The sequence below is a fragment of the Trichosurus vulpecula genome, chromosome 1 (assembly GCF_011100635.1).
Source record: "Trichosurus vulpecula isolate mTriVul1 chromosome 1, mTriVul1.pri, whole genome shotgun sequence".
NCBI classification, from domain to species: domain Eukaryota; kingdom Metazoa; phylum Chordata; class Mammalia; order Diprotodontia; family Phalangeridae; genus Trichosurus; species Trichosurus vulpecula.
The window spans coordinates 134,214,748-134,232,068 of NC_050573.1; the positions used below are offsets into that span (position 1 = coordinate 134,214,748).

General features: G+C 38.1%; 1 protein-coding gene across 4 annotated transcripts in view; it reads left to right on the top strand.

The window, feature by feature from the left end:
* Positions 1-17,321, top strand: part of SYBU (syntabulin) — a 101,764-nt gene that overhangs the window by 2,873 nt on the left and 81,570 nt on the right. Inside the window, exons 2-3 of one of the 4 annotated variants that reach the window (XM_036761462.1) lie at positions 1,510-1,592; positions 3,283-3,487. In XM_036761462.1, coding sequence (XP_036617357.1) covers positions 1,569-1,592; positions 3,283-3,487 — 229 coding nt within the window. In that variant the 5' untranslated portion in view covers positions 1,510-1,568. Of the gene's footprint in view, positions 1-1,152; positions 1,593-1,763; positions 3,488-17,321 lie in introns of those variants that run through there. The other 3 variants (XM_036761455.1, XM_036761469.1, XM_036761446.1) reach the window with 3 other exon arrangements.

Sequence of the window (17,321 nt, forward strand, 5' to 3'; positions counted from 1 at the left end):
CAAAAGTCCCCCTGAAACTCCCAAACCATACACCAAAACAAATATAACCAAGCCCATCCATAAAAATTAATTATTATTACAATTCGGGAGTTTGATAAGAGTGGAATATTTGACATCTCTGTCCTACACATCTACACACACACACACACACACACACACACAAACACACCCCTCATCCCACTGTCATTTCTGGAAAAGAATTCATTTTTAACAAAATTCCACTACAACCAAACCATTAAATGGTCCACAGGACTTCGTTCGGTATTTTGTACCTCCCTTGTTCTTCATTTAGCTGACCTCAGGACACCAGCTTGAAAGGGAAATTACATCGTTTTAACCTTACCTCTACTTTACCCACCTTTTAAAAACAATGTTTAAACCAAAGTGCCTGGAGTACAATTTGACAGTTTATATTGATGCAGAAGAGAAGGCCTGGGCCTTGCCCCTGGCGATGTGGACTACATAGCTGGAAAGTTGAGTTTTCTGCCCCTTCATCTAGGCCTGTTTTCTCATCCTTAGAAATTACTAGCAATTTTTCAGGAGACGATGCCAAGGAACCAAGAGCCACTTGGTTCAAAAAGGTTTGTGGGGATAGGAGAATTGAGCTGTTGTCAAGCCTACAGCACAGATTTGGGCGGGGGCAGGCTTTGGACTGGGAGAAAGATTCCTTACCCTCTCTTGGATGATCCAAAGTGGATAAACAGTAAAAGTATGGGGGCGGGGAAGTAAGAATAAAGGAGGGAGAGAAGAGGGATGGGACTGGGAGAAGATAGAAGGGGGGAGGGAGGAGAAAGGGGAAGGATCAGAGAGCAGAGAGGGCAGAGGACAGTGTGGAAGGAGAAGGGATAGAGCATTTTTAGTCCCTCTACATTCCAAGTAGAAGTGTTGCTGCAGCATTTATCTGCCCCTCCTACTCTCACCCATCTTTCTCCCTCTCCCCCAAAAAGAAGTACCAAGAGACAGGAGCTAGTGAGAATAACACCTCTTCTTAAGAGCTATATCGCTCTATCACACCTGTCATTTCAACTTCGGCACCGACCCCTGAGGGAGAGATGCAGCCCTAGTAGCCGGGTTGTGTCAAATCCCCCAATCTGGCAGCGGCGCTGGGCGGAGGAACCGAGAAAGTTCCCTTGCCCTGGAAGCAGCTTTTCCGGAGGAGCGCCGAGCTCCCTGCCAGGTGGGAAAGAGGCTGCACGCTGCCCTGGGCGCTGCTGGGTCCTGGGTACCCAGGCGGCCGCGGTGACGGCAGCTGCAGCTGTGGCTCGGGAGGAGCCGCGGGTGCCTCCAGTGGGTGACGGTGGCGGCCTCAGCAGTGGCAGTGGCGGCACCACGTGTCCGAGCTGGGGCGGGCTGGCGGGGGTGGGAGAGGGCTGGACTCTCAATCACTCGCAGGGTGAGCCAGAAGAGCGGCGGGCATCCGCCGCCGAGTCCTCTCTGCCGCAGCCTTAGCCGCTGTAGCCCGCGCCCCTTGCCCGTCTCAGCGTGGCGTCTCTTCTCTGATGTCCTCAGGTGTCTCCTCCTTGGCTGCAGGGACATAAGGAGCCAAGCCGGGCAGTGGCTGTAGCGGGATGGGGCCCCTCCGGGAGACCAAGGTAGGAGACATCCGAGAAAGGCGGGCTCCGGGCGGCGGGGAGTGGGCACTGAGCCAGGGGCCACCTGGCAGGGCAGGTGGGCGGGGGCCCAGGTGAGGCCCTGCAGAGTAAAGGGCGGGGTTTGGGGAAGGGGTGGATAGGGAAGGTGAGAGGCAGCAAGTACTGGTGAGAGATGAGAGGCAATAGGGTTAAAGCGGAATGAAGAGAGTGATTTTTCAGGTGATGAAATTTAAGGAGGTGAGGCCAGGTAGGATGGGAAAAGATTTGCGGCTTGACATCAGAAAAGTCTCATCGCATTGAGGAAGATTTATTGATGGCCCAAAACCAGGGATTTTCGAAGCCGGTAGATGCTCATTGAATGTCTGTATATGAGTAAAAGAAATCAGATAAATTACTGGGGAATAAGGATTTAGGATATTATTGACATTTCACGTTTACTGAGTAAGCTAGGCATCCTGCAGAATGCAAAAACGCTGATTTGGAGCACTGGTCCTGAGCCTACAGAGAGTCTCAGGAGTGGGTGCTTTGGCACATATGGGATGGCATGAGCAGGAGGGATCAGGAGCTTATTGAGGCCTGGGACTTTCCTTTGAATTCCGACTTTGTGTAAAGCTCCCAAGGCTGCCCCTTGTTTATCTTGGCATTGACCCTAGTTAGCCCATGTTGGAAATAAGCAGGAGGTCATGTTGTGAAATGCTGTTGATTTCCTAATCTGATTTTTTTTTTTTGCCTTTCAGTGGAATGGTTGAAGGAAATCAGTGGTTTTCCCTTTAAAAAAATCTTTATAGGCGTATAGGGCCAGAGATGGTTACAGAAATTTTATACAAATGAAGCTCCAGAAATATGGAACACATGAAAATGGGCTGCCTCCTAAGTAACTGGGGGAGAACCCAGCTGGTGCCTAGGCAACCCCAAATGGGGACAGTGCTCCCAAATGCCCCAGTCTAGTTATGGCTTGTTTAGGGTATTTGTGAAGAAACTCAGCTTTTATAATTAATGTTTTTGAGTCATCTGTAGCTATTTATTTGATCCTATAAAGAAATCAGAGGAGAAATTCACTTCTTATGAACATAATATAAAGAAAATAATCCTAAAACCTGAGATGAAAAGCTAGAGTAATCTCCCTGGGTATTGGATTTTTTGTTTTGTTTTGTTTTCATCTTGGCCCAGAGCCTTGGGTACTAGGATATTAATGAATAATTGAAAGGCTAGCCAGAAGAAGGGGGATTTGAAAGATAATGTTGCATTATAGATCAGGTGAAGGAGGCAAAGGGGGGGTGCAGTTTGGGAAAAATATGTGGAGAGAAAATTGAGAAGGGAGAAAGCAGATGACACAGCTAATGCAAGGCAAGCAAAATGAGAGGAAATTGGAATGATAAACCAGTGTAAAGAGTTTAGGAAGAAGGAAAAGCTTGAATTTCATATAAAATGCCAGAATGGGAAGAGGAGGGCATAAAGTAGAATGACCTTAGCAAGATGTGACAATGGAATCGTCCCACATGAACAGTTAGTAGGGATGGCTGCTGGACTAAGTAGAAGTTGATGCCTTTCTTGAATAACTAATATAAGAAGGAATAATTTCATTCTTCAGATGATTCTTTATTCAGAAATGCCACTTCTCAAAAGGGACAAGAGTTCTGTGGGCAGAAACTGTCTTCTTTTTATTTTCATTTTTATGTCCAATTTTGAGAAGGTGCACAGAGGGCAGCATCACGAGAAGGAGATTTCCCGAAGCCGAATTCCCCGTTTGATCCTTCGGCCTCACCTGCCCCAGCAGCAGCAGAAAGTATCTCCAGCATCTGAATCTCCCTTCTCTGAGGAGGAGAGCAGAGAATTCAATCCCAGCAGCTCTGGGCGTTCAGCAAGGACCATTAGCAGTAACAGCTTCTGCTCAGGTACCCATTAGACTTTCGCTCACACCCTACTAAAGCAAATATGTGTACAATAAATGCAGACTGGATAGACTATGAATTGACTTGAGATATCAACTCCCTTTTTTCTTATTGGAATTCTGCTTTTGCTTTAATATGAACTTCTTTCTATAACAACATACTTCGGAATTTTACAGTTATTTTATTGTTTCTTCTATAAATACTTAAATAAATGCTTTGGAGGAGTTTCCCTCGGCTCTGCCTAGGAATGATGTTAGCTAGAAATCCCTATAATTTTGTGTGCTGCAAAAATTGAGGAAAACCCTTAATCAAGAAATCCATGTTCATTTAGGTCAAGATTCTGGAAGGAGACATTATGACATATGTTAGTGCAAACCTGATGAAGAAAGTGGTTTTTATCATTACGAAAGCATCTTGAAGTTATTTTATCATAGGTGCCTGAAGAATCATTGTTGAATAGAGCATGATACAGAGGAAAGAATGTTGGATTTGGGGTCAGACACCCTGTTTTTAAATCTTGGCTCTGTAACTTATACCCTGTATGATCTTGGTAAAGTCACTCCCTTCTGGGCCTCACTTTCCTCATTTGTAAGACGAGCAAGTTGATATAATGCTGAGGTCCCTTCCAGTTCTGAGTCTGTGGTTCCATGATTTGATTTCTACCTAAGAAGTATCCTAAGAATCATGTCATCTTTTTAGAGAAACACTGTACTGAGTAAGAATGGAACGGGTGACTTCTATATAATCCATCTCTGTGATTCAAGAAGAATGTTTCATTCTAATTCATTTATTAGAACTTATTTGGGGGAAACAGAATTGAGAAGATGGACCTCTATTGAGAAGTCATGTGAATCAGTACTGTGTACCAACTACACAGACTTAATCCTTTTAACTGGACTCAAAAACCACTTCAAAGAAGCACTTATTAAGCACCTGCTATGCATTCAAGGCACTCTGCTAGTCTTCCAAATTATAAAGACAAATGAGACCTAGTCTTTGTCCAATAGAAACTTAAAATAAGTAAAGGAGATAAGTAAAATAACTATCATACAAATTAGAGCATAATAAATGTATAAGAAAGGGGCAAACCAAGTGGTGAGAGACATCCAGAGGAGGGAGAATGCAAATTTCTATTTCATTGACAATAATGTCTGGTACTCATTTAGATTTGGAAAATGATTTATGGAAATGACCTCATGTGATCCTTACAACAATCCAAAGGGATAGGTACTGTTATTTATCACCATTCTACAGCTCATAATAGTGTCACAGATTTAGAGCTTAAACTACCTTTAGTGAACATCTAGTCTAGCCTCCTTAATTTACAGATAAAGTAATTGAGGCTCAGAGAGCTTTAGAGACTTGCCCAGTGTTATAGAGCTGGTATAGGGTTGAGGTATGATGGGAACCCAGTTCTTCTTAACTCCAAGTTCAGTATTCTGTCCCATGTGGCATGTTGTCTCTCCTGACCTTATAGTGTGTCCCTCTTTTAACTCCACCCTCCTATATTCATATAATGAAAATAATTTAAAAGAAGTTTGAGTGGGAGATTTTGCTGTTATAGCATTCAATTGATAACACCGAATCATCTGAAATCTTTCTCTGCTCTTCATTTAAAAAAGTGTACGCTTTCTTTTCCTAGTTATTTAAGGCATGTTAATTGAACATCTTCAGATTCTCTGTTTCATTCTAAAAATATTTACTTTCTGAAGATTGCTTTTCTTACTGAATTGAGATCAAAAGGAAAACCTACTGCTCAGTTGACATGATGTTCCCACAGTGGGAAGGGGAAAACAAATTTCCTGGGGCCTGAGTAGTATTTGTAGAATGTTAGTGTTCACTTTAACTGTGTTTTGGTCCTCAGCATTGTGATTGTGTGTGAAAGAACTCTATTAGAATCATTGCCACAAATTTGTAGAACGAGCCCTCTTTTTGTTTATATGACTAAATCTTTGGAGTGAAATTCTAAATTTATTCATGATATGAACTCCAAATAAGTCAATTCCACTAGGCTAGACTTCAGGCCTACCTTTAGCTTGAAAAGTCAGCTACATTTTCAAAATTTTAAAAAAGAGGACAAACCCATAAAATGGTGAATATCATTCATGAATCACTCTACCCAAGACCCATCTCCAGAATTGTCATTCCCTCCCTAGGGATTTGTCTTCCACTCACATTATAATGTTGTAAACTCAGGAAAGCCAAAAGGAGAAATTGATCCTTCTGCTATTAACTAGCTGAGGTTGGAGTGAAAAAGAGCTTATAATTATTAGCCTTGACAAACATACTTCTCCATCTTTAGCCTTGCCTCTGTCCTCTTTATCAGATTTGCCTAATGTCTCCAAACAGAATTACTTCCCATCTCCAGGTCCCAGTTCATCTTGATCTCTCACATTGATTCCCCAAGGTTTGGGTCTTATGCATTTTTCTTGTTCTCCTTGCCTGTCCCTACTTCTCATATGACCCGAGAAGGTTTCCAGTGCTTTTATTACTAAAATTGACAGTAGCATAGCATACTGGGGCATTGTTAATAATGCTTAAGGAGGTCAGATGGTGCATAGAAAGTAAATGGGTTGAGTGCAATGGGGAGCTGTAGGCAGTGAAGTAGAGAATATAAAATATATCCACAGCAAAGGGAAAAACAGCAGCTTTTTAAAAAAAATTCTTCAACCTCAACATAGAGAAGATAAATGTCCTCACTACCCAATCATGATAGTTCAGTCAGAAAACATGGTACATAAAAGCGAGTTTAGCAGTCAGTACTTATGAAATAAAAATATTACAATTTACAAGTCGCCTTGCCCCATAATTTAATCTGCTATTTACGATGCAGCATGAACATTCTGCACTGACTTTTCAAATTTGCGAATTATTGTATTCATCAATTAAAAAGTGATGTGGCTATGTTAAGGGCTGTTTTGAGGGATTACAAAACAGTTTTTCTACCCAGTTTCTCCTCTTAGGCCTTCTTTGATTTGGAAGTAAACCACAGGCTCCAGAATCATACTGTATAACATCTAGCTACATAGCTGACTACTTTTAAATATCCCTTGGTCATATGTTGTTTTTTTTTTTTATTTCTAATGCTCACTTTGGTGGTAAAGCTAAGTGTATGCAACCATGTGCTTGTGTATGAGTGCTAAGCACACAATGAACTTCCACACTGGTGGAAGTTACCATTCCTAAATGTTTACCTACAGAAATACATTGCTTAATAATAAGAGTTCCAGAAAAGGAGCCTGTAGAATACTTTCTTATATTTGTATCAAAGATGGTCACTGTCAAGGAAAGTACGTGCCCCAAAGAGTTTTTTTAAGCTTCATCAACGTATCCTATACTATGTTGATTTCTTTGTTTTCTCTACCTACTCCTTACTCCATTTTGCTTATTTCCCCATTGCCTTCTTCAGGCTTGGAAAAAGCTTGTCTTGTTATTATCTTCTTTTCTGAGTTCATATTCCTTCTCTGCTCTATTTTTTGCTTTTTCTCCCCAAACCATTTTCTAAGCTATTTCTAAGCTCATTTTGTATGCGTCCCTGAAGACTTTTCTTTTAAAAGGCTTTCAGTGTACCAAGGAGGTTCTTGTTCATTGCTTTTTTAAAATGTATTTTGTTCTGAACTTCAGAAATAAAACAAGCATTTCTATAACAAAGTGGGATAGAAAAATAGAGAATTGCACCTGAAATTGCAGGGCCATTATGTACAACTTGCTGTTCCTTTCAATATGCAACAAAGTTATCATGTATCTTTCCTTTTTTCCTTCTCCCCACCCCAAACTTTGAGATGGCTACCATTGGACACAAATCTCTATGTGTATATGTACACATATATACATACACACATACACATATATGTATATGTATATGTATGTGAGGTTTTTCTCTGGATTCAAACAGCATCTTTCTTCATAGGATCTTTGCAGTTAATTTAGATATAATAGTCAGAATGACTTGGTTGCTCAAAGTTATTTTTAAAACAATATTGCTCTTACTGTATACAATGTTCTCTTGGTTCTGCTCGTTTCACTCTTCATTATTTCATGGAGGTCTCTCCATGCTTTTCTAAAATCATTGAGCTCATCGTTTCTTATAGCAGAGTAATATTCCATTGTGAATATATACCACAATTCATTTAGCCATTCCCAACTGACAGGGATCCCCTTAATTTTCAGTTCTTTGCCACCACAAAGAGAGCTATTACCAATATTTTAGAACATATAGATTCTTTTACATCATCTTGTGAAACAGCCCTAATAGTGGTATTGCTAGGTCAAAGGGTATAGGTAGTTTAATAACAATTCGGGCATAGTTCCAAATCTCTCCAAAATGGTTCAGTCAGCTTGCATATCCACTAACAATGAATTAAGGTCCCAATTTTTCCATATACCCTCAAACACTTGTCACTTTCCCCTTCTATCATTTTATCCAATCTGATAGGCTTAAAATGATATCTCAAGGTAGTTTTAATTTGTATTTCTCTAATAAATAATGATTTAGAATATTTTTATATGACTCTAAATTGTTTTGGTTTCTTCATCAGAAAATTGCCTGATCATATCCTTCTACCATTTATCAATTGGGGAATGACCTGCATTCTTAAAGATTTGACAAAGTTCTTTAAATATTTGAGATATGAGACCTATTTCATCTGAGGAATTCTCTATAAAATGTTTTCCCAACTTTCCTTCTGATCTTGGCTACAATTGTTTTATTTGTACAAAACTTTTTTTTTAATTTAATGTAATCAAGATTATCCATGTTACATCTCACAAAACTATTTCTTGTTTGTTCATAAATTGTTCACCTACCCATAAATCTGGTAGGTAATGTGTTCCATGTTTTTCAAAGTTTCTTGTAATATCTCCCTTTATATCTAGGTCACGCACCCATTTTGACCTTATTTTGGTAAATAATGTAAGATATTGATCTATGCCCAATTTCTGCCAGACTGCTTTCCAGCTTTCTCAACAATTTTTACCAAATAATAAGTTCTATGCCCTAAAACCTAAGTCTTTACACTTATCAAACATTGAGTTACTATGTTCATTTGCTGCTGTAGATTGTATGTCTACTCTGTTCACTGATGTACCTTTCTATTTCTTAGCCAGTACCAGATAGTTTCGATAATTACTGCCTTATATTATGGTATGAGCTCTGAAATGACAAACTTCCTTCCTTTACATTACATTAGTTGCTTTGATAATCTTGACTTTTTTTCTTCCAAATAATTTTTTTAATTTTTTTTCTAGCTCCATAAAATAAATTTTTAATAATTTAATTGGGATGGCATTAAATATATAGATTAATTTTGGTAAATTTGTCATTTTAATTATATTGGCCCTACTTACCCATGAACAATTGATATTTCTCCATTTATTTAAATCTGATTTTATTTGTGTACATAGTTTGTTATGGTTTTGTTCCTATAGATCCTGGGTTTGTTTTGGTAGGTGTATTCCTAGGTATTTTATACTGTCTAGAGTTATATTAAATGGGGTATCTCTAGCTATCTCTTCTTGCAGGATCCTGTTGGTGTTGTATAAGAATGCTGATCCTATGTGTGGGTTTACTTTATATCCTGCTACTTTGCTGAAATTGTTAATTATTTCAGATAACTTTTTAGTTGAGCCTTTAGGATTTTCCAAGTATATCGTCATATCATCTGCAAAGAGACATAGTTTTTTTTTTTACCTCATTCCCTATTTCTGATTTATTCTTCTATTTATTTTTCTTCTCTTATTGCTATTGTTAGCATTTCCAGTACAATACTGAATAACATTGATGACAGTGGGCATCCTTGTTTCACAGTTGCTCTTACTGGAAAGCCTTCTGTCTTATCCCCATTACAAATAATGCTTGCTAATGGTTTTAGGTAAATGCTTCTTATCAATTTAAGGAAAAGCCCATTTATGCCTATACTTTCAAGTGTTTCTAGTAGAAATGACTCTCATATTTTATCAAATGCTGTTTCTGAATCTATTGATGTACTTATATGATTTTTTACTTTAATGATTGATATAGTCAATTATATTAATAGTTTTCCTTATGTTAAACTGCCCCTACTTTCTTGGTATAAATCCTGCTTAGTCATAATGTATAATCTTTGTAATATATTGTAATCTTTTAGCTAGAATTTTATTTAGGTTTTTTCACCCATATTCATTAATGAAGTTGGACCATAATTTTCATTATATGTTTTTACTTTTCCTAGTTGAGGTATCAGTATCATATTTGTCTCATAAAAGGAGTTTGATAGGACCTCTTCTTTGCCTATTCCAAATAATTTATTTAATATTGGAATTAGTTAGTCCCTAAATGTTGGATGGGGGGGCAGCTAGGTGGTGCAGTGAGTAGAGCACCAGCCCTGGAGTCAGGAGGACCTGACTTCAAATCCGGCCTCAGACACTTAACACATGTACTAGCTGTGTGACCTTGGGCAAGTCACTTAACCCCAATTGCCCTGCCCCCCCAAAAAAGTGTTGGATAGAATTCACTTGTAAATCTGTCTGGTCCTGTTGCTTTTTTCTTAGGTAGATCATTTATGGCTTGTTCAATATCTTTTTTTGTAAAATAGGTCTGTTTAGATATTCTATTTCGCCTCCCACTAATCTAGGCAGTTTGTATTTTTGTAAGCATTCTTCCATTTCACTTGAGTTGTTAAATTTTTTGGTGTAGAATTGAGCTAAAAACTCCTTATAATTGCTTTGATTTCATCTTATTAGTGGCATATTCAGCCTTTTCATTTTTGATACTAATAATTTGGTATTCTTCTCTCTCTTTTTTAATCATATTAACCAATGGTTTATCTATTTTATTGATTTTTTCATAATACCAACTCCTAGTTTTATTTATTAATTCAATGGTTTTCTTACACTCAATTTTATTAATTTCACCTTTAATTTTTAGGATTTCCAAACTAGTATTTAATTGGGAATTTTAAATTTGTTCTTTTTCTAGTTTTTTTAATTGCATGTCCAGTTCATTGGTCTGCTCTTTCTCTTTTTTACTGATACGAGCACTTAGAGATATAAATTACTGCTGATTACTGCTTTTGCAGTATCCCATAGATTTTGATATTGTTTCATTATTGTCATTTTCTTTAACGAAATTTCTGATTATATCTATTGTTCTTTAACCTATACATTCTTGAAGATTAGCTTAAGTCTGTAGTTTTTTCTATGTTTCCATGGTCCCTTATTAAATATAATTTTTATTGTGTTGTGGTCTGTAAAGGAAGCATTTAATATTTCTGCTTTTCTGCTTTTAGTTATAAAATTTTTGTGCCCAAATATATGGTCAATTTTGTTAAGGTACCATGTACCACTGAGAAAAAGTTGTATTCCTTTCTATTTTCATTCATTTCTCTCTAGATATCTATCATATTTAGCTTATCTAAAATTCTATTCACTTCCTTAACTTCTTTCTTATTTATAATTTTGTTAGATTTGTCTAGTTCTTAAAGAGGAAGATTGAAGTCCTTCACTATTATAGTACTGCTATCTATTTCCACCTGTAATTCATTAGCCTTTCTTTTAAAAATTTAGATGCTATGGTATTTAGTGTATATAATTTTAGTATTGATATTATTTCATTATCCATGGTACCTTTGACAATAATGTAGTTTCCCCATTTATCTGTTTTAATTAAATCTATTTTAACTTTGACTTTGTCTGATGTCATGATTGCTACTCCTGCTTTTTTTGCATTAGCTGAGGCATAATAAATTCCACTCCAGCCCTTTATTTTAACTCTGTGTGTATCTCTCATTTTAAAATGTGTTTCTTGTAAGCAGCATATTGTTGGATTCTGATTTTGCATCTATTCTGCTGTTTCTGTTTCATGGGTGAATTCATCCCATTCACATTCAAAGTTATAATTACTATTTGTTTATTTCCCTACATCCTATTTTTCCTCACTATTGTCCTTCTCAGCCTCTCTTTTTACCCTATCCCTCCTCTAGTTTATTTCTAACCACTATCTCCATATACCATACCCTTTTAAAGAATCTCTCCCTTATTCTCTCCCCTAAACCTCTTTTTCCTTGTTCTATCCACTCCTCTAAGGTTACCTCCCTTTTCTTCTCACCCCACCCTCCTAAATCTTAATCTACACACCTTTCTAACCACCCCCTCACATCCTATTTCTTCACTGTCTTATTTTTTTTATAAATTTAGAAGACTTTTCCACTCTTCTAGATGTATATGTTGTTCCCTCTTTAACCCAGATCTGATGAGAGTAGGGTTCTGGTACTACCAGCCCTCCACCACACCTGATTCCTCTGTATCAGTTCTTCCTCTCACACCTCATTTGTGTGAGATAATTGCTCTTTTTACCTTTTCCTACACAATTTTGCTTTTTGAGAATTACCACATCATATTCAGCTCATCCCCAATCTTTCTTTCAAACTACCCAATTATTAATGGCAGTCTTAAGAACACGGGTTACATTTTCACATATAAAAAGTAAATAGTTTGACCTTATTGAATCCCTTGTATTTGGTTTTTGATGTTTACCTTATATTTCTCCTGGATCTTGTATGTCAAATTTTCCATTAAATTCTGGTCTTTTTGCAGCAAAAACCTGAAAGTCTGTCAATTCATTGACTATCCATTTTTTGTCATTCAGGATTATATTTATCTTTGCTGGGTAATTTATTTTTGGCCTCAACCCCAGTTCTGTTGCTCTTCAATATATAGTGTTCCAAGACCTGTGGTCTTTTAGTGTAGTAGCTGCTAGGTCTTGTGTAATTCCTATTGTGGCTTCACAGTATTTGAATTGGGTTTTTTGCCTTGTTGCTCATAATATTTTCTCTTTCACCTGGAGGTTTTGAAATTTGGCTTTGAAATTCCTGTAGGTTTTCATCCTGGGATTTCTTTCAGGTGGTGATGAGTGCATTTTTTTTATTTCTACTTTCCTCTCTTATTCTAAAACTTAATGGCAATTCTCATTATTTCTTGTAATATTATATCAAGATTCTTTTTTTAAATCATAGCTTTCAGGTAGTTCAATAATTCTTATGGTTTATCTTCTTGGTCTGTTCTCCAGATCAATTGTTTTTCTTATGAGATGTTTCACATTCTCTTCTATTTTTTTCATTCTTTCTATTTTGTTTTATTGTTTCTTGATATCTTATAATGCCATTCACTTCCCCCTTGCCCAATTCTAGTTTTCAAGGAGTTTTTTTTTCTTCCTTAAGATTCTGGATCTCTTTTTCTAGCTAGTTGGCTTTCTTTCCATAATTTTTTTGGATTTCTTGGGCTGTTCTTATTTTTTTCTAATTTTTCCTCAATTTCTCTTATTTGATTTTTAAAGTCCTTTATAAGTTCTTCAAAGACCTCTTTTTGGGCATGTGACCCTTTGACATTATTCTTTGTGGTAGGAATGACTTTTTTTGCTTCAGTATCCTCCTCTAAAAATGAACCCAGGTTTTCTCTATCCCCATAGTATCTGTCTGTAGTTGGGTTCTTTCTCCTTTGCTTACTCATTTTCATTTTTTTTTATTTTTAGCAGCTTGTTACTATAATCACCTCTAGTCCAGGGGTGTGGGGGATGATGCCTCTAGCCTCAGTTCCTTCTTACTGTTATTTTCTTAGCTTCGTCCAGGGCTCAACCTCAGCACTCCTTTCCCCCTCCAAGCCACAGCTAGGGCCCCCAGCCACACTATGCTGGAAAAGCTCTTGCTCCCTGAGGACCCTCCAGTGGCTGTAACCTTCAGTTCTCCCCTCTGGCCTGGAACTGAAACCAGGAACCCAATTCTCCTGTAAGTGCCCACATCCAGGAGCATCCCCACCCAAATGCTTCTGCACTCACAAGGAATATGCTTCATCAACAACAGCCTGGGACCATGTCTTGACAGCACAGCTGGGCCTGGTGCCCCTTGGCAGCAGAGGGTCCTTCAGTCTTCCCTCCCCTCAGATATCTGACCTCCCATACTGTCTGTGAGGTGAAAATTCCTGTGACTGAGTCTGAGGCTAACTCCCAACCCAGCTGCCCCCATGGCTTTTTGTTTCTTGTTTCTGGTGGTGTTTGTGCTTCACTCAGGCTGAATCTCTGTCCCTGGGGTCTTTCCTCAGGTCTTCTCCAGCTGTCCCAGGAGGAACCACTGCTCTGCCCCAAATCTTATTTATTGTTAGCTCTCTATGTTCACCCCGAGGCTCTATTTTATCTTGTCTGTGGAGGAGAGCTTGGAATTTTCTGACCTACTCTGCCATCTTCCCAGAATCTCCCTCATCCTCCCTCATTGTTCATTTCATTAATTCATTTGGCGCCTTTTGCACTTTGGCCTCATTCCATCTTGAAATGATTTTATTCTTTACGATATATATTTTGCATGCAATTAGTGAGATACTAACAGCAGTGCAGAAATAATGGTTATCTGCTCAGAAGGAGACATTTAAATTTGGGTTGGTTTGGAGGCCTTTGTTGTCTGACTCAGAAAATGTGCACATAGCACCTAATGCATTATCAGCACTTAGTACGTGACAAATAAATCCTTTGGGGACCAAAGAGTCTAAATGATTAATAAAAAGAGGACCAACTGCTTTAATAGTAAGTGGTTTTGCAGGGGCTTTATTAATATATTCATGCTTTTAAAATTCTAATTTTTCTGTACAAAGTCTTTTTACTCTTTTTTCTATCTTCTTCCTGCATTTAATATATCCCTAAGAAGTAAGGACATTATTTTTTTGGTTGACTTTATAACCTATAGCATATGGGGCTCTGGTCCTCATTTATTAAGGGACATTTTCTGTCATTTAAATTTCTTTATTGCCCTATCTTTTGGACAGCTACAAATTATGGAAGCTGATGACCTGTTTGCATTTGGAGGATACATATCATCACTCATCTGATACAATTTACAGCACGCTGTGCATTCCTCTTTTCTTGCTATGGAGAATAATTGCTCCCTAGAACAATGAGGCGTATGGATTGTTGAGTATTAGCTAGTTCTCCTTGGGGGTGCTTTGTAAACATGGCAGGTGAAACAAATATGAATGTGGTTTTCTCATGACAGATAAGTTGAAAGGAGTATTTAGGATATATTGGTAAATTCTTCCCTTTCACAAATGAATTTTTTTTTACTTTCAGGACCTTAATGGCAAAAGAGTTAAGATGGCAAGTATCCTTCCATCACTGACAGTTCCATATATGGGGCTATCATCATCTTTGTTGTTCAAGTTCTTCTTTCCCCATTTGAGGTTTTCTTGGCAAAGATGCTGGAGTAATTTGCTGCCATTCCCTTCTCCAGCTCATTTTATAGATGAGGAAATTGAGGCAAATAGGGTTAAGTGACTTGCCCAGGGTCACACAGCTAGTAAGTCTCTGAGGCCAAATTTGAACTCAGGGAGATAGGTCTTTCTGACCCCAGGCTTGACACTCTATTCACTGCACCACCCAGCTACCCCTAAGATCACTAGATTAGGAGTGTGAGGACCAGGGTTCAAATACCAGCCCTGCCACTAAATAGCTGCATGACCCTAAGCCAGTCACTTAAACTCTCTGACCCCTCAGTTTCCTCTTCTGTAAAATGGAGATAATAATACCTGCCTCACCCACCTCATAGTGTTTACATGAGGAACGAATGAGATGATGTATGTAGACGCACTCTGTAAGCACATAAAGTATGGTAAAAATGAAAGATCTTAGTATTCTGGCAATAGTAAATGCTTTTAAAAAGGCACCAAATCAATAAAGAGAATATAGAGCAGTTGAGATTCTGTGAGGTCTGTATAATCAAAGGCTTTATGTGGCATGATCTCAGTGAGTATTTTGATTTTTGTATTGTATATTTAATGGCAGGAAAGAATTTTTTTCCTTCTGCTTGTGCCAGCACCCTGGAGGGGAGGCCAATTAAAGGAAATTAAAGCTTGATTGGCGACCTGCCATGACATGATGATGCCTACAAAAATTTGCCAAGCACAGACCCACCAAAAGTATTCTCGGTATGTTTTTTCCTTTTGTCCAGTTGAGGAAGTAGGACACTGGGTTGTAGTAAACATCTGGATGTAATGTTAGAATTGAGCTAAGCAGCTAAAAGTGAGCTACCTGGCAGGATTCTATTGTAATTAAAAGAATGGCAACTTATTTGTAAGGAGTGAGTAGGCAAAGAATTGTTTTTGCTAACGCTTTTGTACTGTTTTTAGATAGTGATATCTATACACTGTTACCAAGCATCTATTGTGTGTGTGTGATATCAGATACCACAGTCATAGAAATCCCTATCTAACCAAAAAGGTTATAAATAAATAAGAAATGTGAAAACAAGTAGTATGTGTGTACAGAATGTTTGTGGGAATGTGGCAACAACAGACAGAGAGATGACAGTGATTTTAATTAAGGTCATTTTTTTGGCCTGATCTATGATTTCATCCTTATAAGGAGTATCTTCATAACTTTCTCTGCAACTCATAGTTGTCTAGGGGTAATGATCTTCTTAGATCTATATCAAAGAGAGACAATGAAGGTGGTTAAAGTAAGAAGTAACCATATCAGAAGGTACATTATCATAGCTGATGTTTCCTGTGGTCTGAGACTACTTCATATTTGTGTCCACTATGTAAAGAGATTAGGTACAGATATAAAACTGAGGTAATCCCTTCACTTGAGAAACTTACATTTCATTGTGGAGACTACCACATCCCACAGATAATAAATACAGGATACATGCAAAATTAAGTTATTTGGGGCCCTATGGTAACTAAGAACTTGGAAAATAAGGAAAAGCCTCATGAAGGACATGGTCCTTAAGCTGGACCTTGAGGAAAGAGGAATTAGGAGTTAAAAGAGATGGAAGAGAGGAGGGAAAGCATTTTAGACACAGAAGACAATTTATGCAAAGAAATAGGGTGGTGTATGAGGATAGCAAGTAGTCCAGTTTTGTCACAAGCAAGCATCCTAGAGATATAGGCCAGGACCAGATTGTGAAGATCTCTAAATGAAGTGTATTTTATCTTAAAAGCAAAAGAGAGCTACTGAAGCTTCTTGAGTAAGAGAGTGACATGGTCAGATCTGTGCCTTAAGAACATCAATTTGGCAGCTTTTTGGAAAAGAGGAGAGAGATTAATTTCAAGACCAATTAGAAAGCTAATTCAATTCATCACACCAGTTAAGAAGTGATGACAGCCTGAAGTAGGGAATTATAGTGTGGGTAGAAAAGAGACAGATCCAAGATATGTTAAGAAACAGGAATCAACAATACTTAGTGAATGATTGATTATGGGGGAAGGGTGATTGAAAGTGAAGAATGAGTCCTAGATTCCAAACCTCAGAGGTTAGAAGAATAGTGATGCCTTTAACAGAAATAGGGAAGTTAGGAGGAGGGACAAAAGGTACTTTTATCTTTGGGCATTTTGAATTTGAGGTGCCTATGGGATACCCAGGTAGAGATGTCTAATAGGCAGTTGGAGATGCAGGACTAGATCTCAGAAGAGATTTGAAAGCTTTCTATGTAGTTTCTGGAGTCATCTATACAACAGTGATAATTGAATCCATGGGAGAGGATGTAGTGTAGAGATAGGAGAGGAAAGGGTACAGTGTGGAGCCCTTGGGTATACTCATGAATGGGGTTGAAACATGGTTGGTGATCCTGCAAAAGAGACTGCAAAGGATCCGACAGGTAGGAGAACCATGAGAAATCAGAGTTCTGAAAGCCCATGGAGGAAAGAGTACGCAAAAAGTGAAGATTATCAACAGTGTCAAATAGTTCAGAGAGGTCACAAAAGAAGAGAACTGAGAAAAGTTCATTAGATTTTTCAATAAGCAGATCATTGTTGACTTTGGAAAGAGAAGATTAATTGAGTTGTGGGGACAAGTAGTATTTCAAGGGGCTGAGAAATTAGT